This window comes from Microtus ochrogaster, chromosome 19 (assembly GCF_000317375.1).
Source record: "Microtus ochrogaster isolate Prairie Vole_2 chromosome 19, MicOch1.0, whole genome shotgun sequence".
In the NCBI taxonomy this organism is placed as follows: Eukaryota; Metazoa; Chordata; class Mammalia; order Rodentia; family Cricetidae; genus Microtus; species Microtus ochrogaster.
In genome coordinates this window covers 18,269,117-18,278,407 of record NC_022021.1, presented here as the reverse complement: position 1 = coordinate 18,278,407, position 9,291 = coordinate 18,269,117, and the positions used below count along the sequence as shown (strand labels likewise).

Here is a 9,291-nt window from a genome sequence, read left to right as displayed (position 1 = left end):
CTATCCAATCGGTCTTTTTAAACCAGATCAGGTTTCTCTGCTGGCCAGGGGCTCCTCTTACAAAATGCCCTCACTCTGTTTCCTGGATCCTGCTGGGTTCCAAGATCCCTCTCACCCCTCAGAAGGGTCTTTAGGAACAGGACCAGGCTCCCCGTTTGCCAGGGACCTCTCCAACCAAAGGCCTACCTCTTTGATTTAATTGTAGTGGGGCGATCTGCTCTCAGTGTTGCACGCCGGTCCCTGCAGCCTGCGTCTGCACAGGTCCCTGCTGGTCCTGGCCGCCTGCGGCCTGCATCTGCCACTGAGCCGGACCCTGCCACCTGCGGCCTGCATCGTCTGCCGCCTCGCCGGTCCCTGCTGGTCCCGGCTGCCTGCGGCCTGCGTAGTCTGCCACCTCCTGCGTCCTCTGCATATTTTCCACTTTTAAGAAGCCTTCAATGGGTGCCATTCTGTAACATGAGGGCCAGGCTTGTTTGGGGCTTCTGTCCTCCCACCAGGTCCCACAGCTGGCAGGTCCCCCAAAAAATCACACAGAGGACTATACTAATAAAAAACTGATTGGCCCATTAGCTCAGGCTTCCTATTAGCTCTTATAGCTCATAGTAACACATTATTCTGATCTATGTTAGCCACATGGCTCAGTACCTTTTTCAGTGGGGCAGATCACATCTTGCTTCCTAGGTGGTTGAGACAGGACTCCCGAGGGAGCTTCCTGCTTCCCAGAATTCTCCTAGTCTCATTGCCCCACTTCTACTTCCGGTCTGGTTGACTCGCCTATACTTCCTGCCTGGCCAATCATTGTTTCTCAATAGGAGGTTCTGTAGATGTCAGTTGGCATTCTGAGAGAGACAGTCTGAGTTCCATAAGAGATTAGAAATTAAAACAAGATTTAGATTCTCCTGAATAATGCTCAGATGACCTATCAGCTTCAAAATGTATTTTACTGTGGTAGATAACTTGTTAATAAATTTTGGGCATAAAATATATTATTGATTTTTATTAACAAAGTTGAAAGTTGTAATATTGCACTTATGCCCACTGATTCACAACTCCTCATCTCCTCCTCAGCCTCTGCACCACCACCCCACTCTTAAACTGATTGACTATTTTAGATGACTCACATACAGGAAATCATGCTGTATTCATTCATTTGTTCATGTTTTATTCAACTTAATAATGAATTCAAAAAGTCAACAGAGAATGGAAGAAATATTTGCAGATCATGTATCCAATAAGGTTAATGCTTAGGTCTCTACAACTCAAGAGAAATAAATAGATATACAAGCTAGGCTGTGGTGCCATATACCTTTAATCCCAGTACTTGGGAGGCAGAGGCAAGTGGATTTCTTTGAGTTCAAGGCCACCCTGGTCTACAGAGTGAGTTTCAGGACAACCAAGGCTGTTACACAGTGGAATCCTATGTTGAAAAACCAAAAAAGAAAAAAAGAAATAGATATACAAATCTCAATAACATAACTAAAAAGGGACCTTGAACTTAAATAGATATTTCTCTAAAGAATGTATACAAATGGCCAACATGGACATGAAAATGTTTAATGTCAGTATCTACCAGTGACAGGCAAACTAAGATGTAACCTGAGGGCTGTCAGAAGAAGGTAATTGACAGAAGGACAAGAGATAGCAATGGGGTATGAATACAACCAAAATACATTATACAGATGCATGAAAATGTCATAATGAAATCCATTATGTACAAGTAACAGATACTAACAAGTAAAAAATGAAAAATGAGAAAATTTTTTGTGGTCTATTAGTGAAACTGAGATTTTTGTACACCATTGGTAGGAACGCAAAATGGTGTGTGTGTGCATCTTCTACTTAAAAAGAGCCTAAGTGATCCAGCAGCCTGACCTCTGGATATATATCGAAAAGAATTCAAATCAGGATCTGAAGTGACAGCCCCACTCTCATGAATCCTGCTGTGAAGATATGGAAACACCTAGAAGCCCACGATGTAAAGATAAACTTCATGTTCATACATAAGGCGATTCCACTTTGCAAATGGAGAGATAGAGTGCAATAAATTCCCAATTAAGGTAGTTGCCTAGCTTGTCAAGGCTACTTGAATAAGTCAGACCACAAATTCCTGGAGGATGGAATACATGCATTTAGTGGTGTGTATGGGCTAGGTAGTGTGTGTGACAGCTGAAAGCATCTGGGATTTTCAGAAAAGTAAGATTTTTTTTTTCTTTTAGGAAAGCTATTGTATGGGATTTTATGGGATACGATTTAGACAAGTGAGCGAAACTGTGAATAAGGTGATTGTATAGCTAAGTTTATCAATAAAGAGATCACTTATTGAACTGTCCTTATTACATTGGCCGGTGAAGAGCTAGAAAATTCAAGGTATGGAAGTATCCTAGTCTTCATCAGCTAAGCACTTCTTTCAGCATGGCTCTTGGGCAATGAGGTTCTTCAACTGCTTTGCAAATATATATTTGCTGGGGAAGCCCCAAAATTAAAATAGAAGACATGGAGGGCCCTTGGGTGTTCTTTGTTCCAGGTTAGGCTATCTAGGTAACACCTACTCTGGCAGGCAGCCACTCTAGGAAGGTAGCAAACACTTCTTTATCTGACTGGAGCCTACCCTCACACAGAAGTACCTAGAGTCCTTAGGGATAAACACAAGGAGCCTCTCAAGTGTAAACACAAGGAGAAATGCTTTAAGAGCGACATTCCTGAAGTTGTATCCCCAGTGTATTTAAGAAGCTGTGGTCAGAATTGAGAGATACGAAAAATGCTATGAAGTTTGGAATCACGTTGAGAACACATTCAGAGGGAGAGTGTCTGCGCTGTTGAAGGGAGGTTTCCATCACTGTCATACTGTGTATGGACCCTACCTGATTCATCACTATCTCACGCCACATTTCATCTGCCTCTTCACTTGCATCCAAATAGGAAAAGACTTCTCAGTTTTAATATCCTAAAACATGAAATTTAAAAAGATATGGGTGCTGGTGGTTAAATCTCAAACCCTGGTGTTGTGGAATAGTTGTATGCTGTATGAATATGTATTGCTGTCATTGGTGTAATAAAAAAGCTGAATGGCCAATAGCTAGGCAGGATAGGATAGGCAGGATTTCTGGGGAGAGAGAGGAAGAGGAGAAAGGAATCTAGGTGCCCAACTTCACCAGTAGATTCAGAGTAAGTTGGATGCATCATACTAAGAAGGAGTAACCAAGCTACATGGCAGAATGTAGACAAAAAAAAAAATAAGAGTTAAGTTGTAAGAGCTGGTTGGGAAAAAGCTTAAAGTAAATCCAAGCTTTAATAATTAATGATGTCTCTGGGACATTTCTTGAGGGATGGTGGTTTAAAGACAGTCCGACAAGAAAGCCTGCTACACCCCAGAAGCAAGGGAGCTGCTACAGAAACTCCACCTGTCTTTCACAAGAAGAAAGAAACTGAGGGAGATGGGAAGCACACCTGCTTTAAAGCGATGGAGATATTTTGGAAAGAGAACGTGTGGTTAAAATTACATTGTGAATGTCATCGGTGTTACTGACTTCTCCACTTTGGACAGGTCATAAGGTGAATTCAGTGCTATGATGAGCTAGCACATTCTATCAGAACCATAATAACATATGCCAAGTATCATTAAATTACACATTTCCAATAAAGGAGCTTTTGTGGGATATGAATTTTATCTTAATAAAAGTGTTAAAGAAATGGGGATGAAATGTGAAGGAGAAAGGCTGTAGGTAACAGGTGCGAGTCTCCGCCTTGCAATGTTCACTCTCACCTTTGGTTAGATTTGCTCCTTCTAAACAGGTGATCAGCTCACAGTCTCATCTCACACTGCGCTGGGACATTAGTGAATGGCTGCTGCTTATGTGTCCTGGAACCTGGTTTCTGAGAGCCTTGTTTCTGTACTTCTAGTATATTAAAGACTCATGCTCAACTATGGGCAATGATCTAAAAGAATCAGGGGTACCACAATGGAGCTATTCTCTTCTCTCTCTCTCTCTCTCTCTCTCTCTCTCTCTCTCTCTCTCTCTCCCTTCCTCCCTCCCTACTCTCTCTTTCTCCCTTTCCCTACTCTGTAATGTCAAATTGCCACATAATCCATTAAAGCAAAATTTAGCAGTACTGGTGAAATAGTATAATTTGCAATGTTGTTCAACCATCACTTTATATCATATACATATACTCACATACATATTACATGTATGTTTTTCCAAATTCTGAAGGCATGTAGAAATGAAAATAGCTACTGATCATTGCCTTTGGAGAAGTTTTGAGTTCCAGGAACCTGATAGAAAGCGTTGCTATTGAGTATGGGTGGTGGATTAGAGATGTTGAATCCTCATCACCTAATGCCAAATTCAATAAAGTTCAATAACATTGAAATGGCCTTTAATTTAAAGCATTCCTCCTTGTGGTTTATGTATTTAAACCATATTTTAGGTGCTTCAATCCTATAATGAGACAGATGGCTGGGCAGCGCTCCAGGCTGAAGGATCATAAACTTGTCATTTCAGGTGAATTTAGTTTATTTACCATGTTTTCTAAAGTTCCTACAAGGTAATGTAAGTTAACCAAAGCCATTGCCTCTGCTTTGTATACTCAGTTGATTTTGTTGTGGAGTTTTGTCTTCTATTTCTGAGAACAACTGCTTATCACAGCCCAATGTAAGAAGGATGCAGGGGCTTTGAGAAGAAATGAAAACCAAGGTCAATCAAGATAAATAGTGCCACCCATGTTTCAAGTCAAATACACCATACTTGACACCCAGAAGGAACACAGTGGGGTTGTAAATGGAGCTCCAGGGAAATCATTACCATAACAAAGTTTCTTAAAATTTTAAAATAATGTTACATTTTTCTTTGGGATGATACTTAGTTTTCTTACAAAAATATGTAAGAATTCCAAAATCAAAGGTCACAAAGCAACTTTGTTCTGTTTCCAGCACGTCTTCTGGAAACACAGTAAATGAAATCATCTTGTCTACAACAGTGTTCTGGGAGAGATTTCCTGATTTCTCATTCCAAGACAAAGAAAGACTAAAAATCACAAACCAAGAGAATTTTCTCCAAGACAAACTGTACTGTTTGAATGAACCTCTTCTCAGTTTCATGAACGACTGTGGTGGAGTTATTTTTAACTGGGGACAGAACATTCATTCTGGAACATGTTCAGAACCTTAAGTTTGTTGAAAGCAGAATCTGTCTTGCTGATGAAAAAGACATTGCAACCTCAGTGTCTCATCCACACTCAGGTACAAAATCCTTCACAGACCACACAGTACATTTCAGGATTCAAAATCATCTACATGGGGAGAAGTGTGGACTTTGGATTCCTTTCAATCACTGCTAAAAGAGACATGTGCCAGACACCATCAAGAATACACACTTTGTGTTTCTGCCCATGCACATTTATTTATAATAACAAGCCTTGATGATACCAACTGGATTCTATTGCTTTTATTGATTAGTACTTTCATTAAACAATGTTAGCTGAGTTAGGATGATTAAGAAACAACTAATATTTTTGAACTATATGCATCCTTCTAATTTATAGGAATGATCTGATTTTTTATGATAGCAGTCAATTCTTAAATCGTACAAATACTAAGCAATGTCTATTCCAGCCAATGATCACGTCTCTGTAAGCCACTCAGCGTGACTTACACACCATTGCTACAGGGCTGTAAGCACTTACAGAGTTAAGACAAAAGTCAAGGCAAATAGGAAAATTATCCTCTTTCTAATGGTTAGTGCTAGTGAGGCTCTCAGAGGTGGGTGTCAGCAATGGGTATCCTCCTGAGTTCCACAATCTGGGAGTCAGTCAAGGTACCTCCCTCCTGGCTGCCTTGTCCAGATTCATTGTCGCTGACACTGAGACCAGCACCTGGAATGAAGAAGAATGAACACTTAAGTACAAGCTATTAGTACAGAAATTCTTAGTGGTCAAGTCACACTAAACCAAAACATTTTATTTCTATATTATTAAAAGTCCAGGCTATTCATTTGGAATAAACAGCAAATACTTTAAAATTACAGAATCATACTTAAAATTGAAGCTACTTTTGTAGCTTTTAGAAGTTCATATTGATTTCTAAAGGTATAATGTTGGGCCTCTCATGTTTTCATTTTGTTTTAAGACAGATTCTCACTATGTTGCCCAGGCTGGCCTTAAATTCACAGCAACCCTCCTGCTTCAGCCTGAGAGCTGAGGTTACAGGAGTGAACCAGTACACTTGGCTTTCTCTATTTTTCTTGTTGCCATGTAATAGACAGGTATAATTTGTAATAGAAAACAGGGTTTATCAATGAAGGGCTTATCAAAGTAGCAAATCCGGCAAGTTACCAGACTTTTCATTAGTGGGGTAGAAAACATAATGACTAACCCCTGGAACTTCACAGAGTCCAGTAGCCCGATGGGGGATGCTCAGTGTTTCTTAGTCTGAGAAGACAGACAAACTTACAGGAGGGAGTCTCCGTGGTGTCCCCAAGGAAACTGGCCCTGAAGATTGAGCTTAAGGACACGTGAATAAGACAGTGCAAACATTCTCATTAGAAACTAGCTGTTCTTAACAGCATACAACACCTCAAACTTCTGTTTTGAAGATTTTCTACTAGGCATTACTTTCCCCTTCACGGTGCACATTTTAAATAATTATAATATATAATTATTTAAATATATAATAAATTATTTAAATATATAATTTAAAACTATACTAGGTTCTTTTCTTCTCTAATATGGGGACTATATTTACTCTTGTGTTCTGTCTTTACATACACACAGGCATGCACACGTGCACACAGTGAGGGAGACAGAGAATACAGAGGCCACAGAGTAGGCTGCTACCAATGGCCAGGTAACAGATCTTGGTGCATCCCCCACTGCTGACCACTCAACTTGTCAGAAAAAGAGTCAAATAAGAAGCCACTAAGTCCCTGCCAATTCTTCTGCTGGTAGCTATGGGAAGGAGGCTGCTTAGCTTCAGAATAGCTTATGTGGGGAAAGAACCAGGAGTCCATGTCTATTCCTTCTAGTTAAAGCCCACCTTTCCTGGTCCCATCCTTCACACCATCTGCCTTATTCCTTCTTATGTTTCTGGGTCACATAAATTGCTCACCCCCTGCTCAGATCCCCTAGCTCTTTCCAGATATTTTCTGTTTTTGCTCATGTCTGTTTCTCTTACTATTTAGGTACTGACGAACTCTACAGGAGATCTATATATACTATTAAAGCACAGCCCTGCTTGCTCAGTGTCCTTCCCTTCCTGTTCTCCACCCCTTTTATCTGGCTGCCTGTGCTCTGCTATGAACATCAGTCCAAGCACTGCCCTCAATGCCTGTAGAAGCACCATGATTCGCTTTCCAAATGTCGGCCTTTCCTATGGATTGCATCCTTCCCATTGCTCTGGTTCACACTCATAGAAAGTACTTAGTTCATTACAGATGTTTGGTATATATCTTTGGTGTGTACTCAGAAACCACGTTATGAGCCCACCTCCATCACTTTGTGGCTGGGCAGCCCCATAAGCAAAAATTGAAACCAGCCAAACATCTAGGTTACATCATAGGCATGGTGCAATCAGCAACCAGGTGTTAGCAGAATATCTTGTGAATATATGACTTAATTTATTGTATATATACACTCCTGTGTGGGAGTGTGTATACACACATGTGTGCATGTTGTAGCTAGAGGCCAATGTTCGGTGTCTTTCCTTAGAGTGCTCTACCTCCTTTTTCAAGACAAAGTTTCTCACTGAACTGAAGCTTACTGATTTGACTTATTGGCTGCCCAGCAATTCCCAGAATCCTCTTGTCTTTGCCCTAGAGTTACATCCATTTTTCTGCTGTGCTAAGCTTTTATGTGGGGCTGAGGACAGAATGCAGCTTCTAGCTTGTCCAGCAGCCACCTTACTGACTGAGCTGTCTCCCAGCCCTTAAAATAGCTTTTAAGTCAAACAATAAAGTACGCCCAAAACTGGTAGTTTACATCGCCGACCTCAGGGAACCTAAGCTCTGCCACACCCTGATTAGTGTTTCACATAGACAATTCTTAATGCCACAACACTTGCATGACTTGATACAAGAGGAAATGGAGAGGCTCAGTTCCTTGCCGAAGACTCAAAGCAAGGAAACCACAGAACTAAGGTTTTGATGTGGGGTTTTCTGATTTTGTGACCCACTCGCAATTTATGTGGCTTTCCCCCAGTTAGACAATGATACAAAGCACATCCCCTTTTGAGGGAAAAGACATAGAACATATTCATAAACTCATATTTTATCTTTTAATTATCAACTAGCTAAAGTTCAATAGGATAAGGAAATCCTTAAATAAGCTGAATAATAAACAATAGTTTTGTTTATTTGTGTTCTGAGAAAGGGTCTTAAAGTGCACTTTAGGCTTGTCTGGAATGATGTCTCCTTTCTGGCTTCCTGAATGTGGGGTTGCAGACATGGATGATGATGGCCATCTTAGGAACAGTCCTTGGGTTTGTTATTTCTCAAAAAGAAACTAAAAACTTCTTATAGGAGTCTGCTTTCTCGACCTGAGCCATGCTGACTGGGTGAGACCATATCAGCAGTTCTGATTGATATTCCTGGGATGGCTGAGGGTTTCAAATGCTTTTTCAAGTATTTCTTGACCATTTGTGTTTCTTCTCTGGAGAAACGTTTAATCAGTTAATTAGACTATTTGCTGGCTGGATGACAATTGTGTATTTAATTTTTAGAGCTCTTTATAAATGCTGGATATTAATCTCCTTCTTGATGCCTAGTTGGCATATCCCCCCCACCCATTCTATAGCCGTCTCTTCACATTGATGACATTTTCCTTTGTTGGGCAGAAGCTTTTATTTCATGTCATCCATTTGTCATTTGTTGAGTCCATATTAGATGGCTCTTGTCTACGCCTGACTCGGAGGGCTTCTATCTTGAATGTTTTTTCCTCTAGTAGTTTCAGGACTTACATTTAGGTCTCGGATCTATTCTGAATTCATTTTGGTACAGAATAAAGATATGGACCTAGTTTCATTTGCATACAGACATCTAGTTTTTCCAGCATCATTCCTTAATAAGGTTATTGTTTGGTCAATGTATGATCTGGATACATGTCAATACCATATGGCTGTAGCCGTGTTCTATCTATTGTATTCCATTGTATATGTCTGTTGTGGAAGTTTTGTGCTGGTCTTGTTATTATGGCTCTATAGTATAAGTTGTGAAGTCATCAGAATTTCTATTTTGTTGAAAAATGCTTTGACTTGTGTATTTTGTGATTCATTATGAATTTTAGAATTTAAAATATTTGCTT

The 9,291-nt window shown here is 40.2% G+C and overlaps 1 protein-coding gene across 1 annotated transcript in view; it reads right to left on the bottom strand.

Moving 5' to 3' along the window:
- Nucleotides 1-5,110: 5,110 nt before the first annotated feature.
- Nucleotides 5,111-9,291, bottom strand: part of Adgrv1 (adhesion G protein-coupled receptor V1) — a 549,406-nt gene continuing 545,225 nt past the window's right edge. The window contains exon 90 of the mRNA XM_026783832.1: nucleotides 5,111-5,871. Within this exon, the coding sequence (XP_026639633.1) occupies nucleotides 5,753-5,871 (119 nt within the window). The 3' untranslated portion in view covers nucleotides 5,111-5,752. The remainder of the gene's footprint in view (nucleotides 5,872-9,291) is intronic.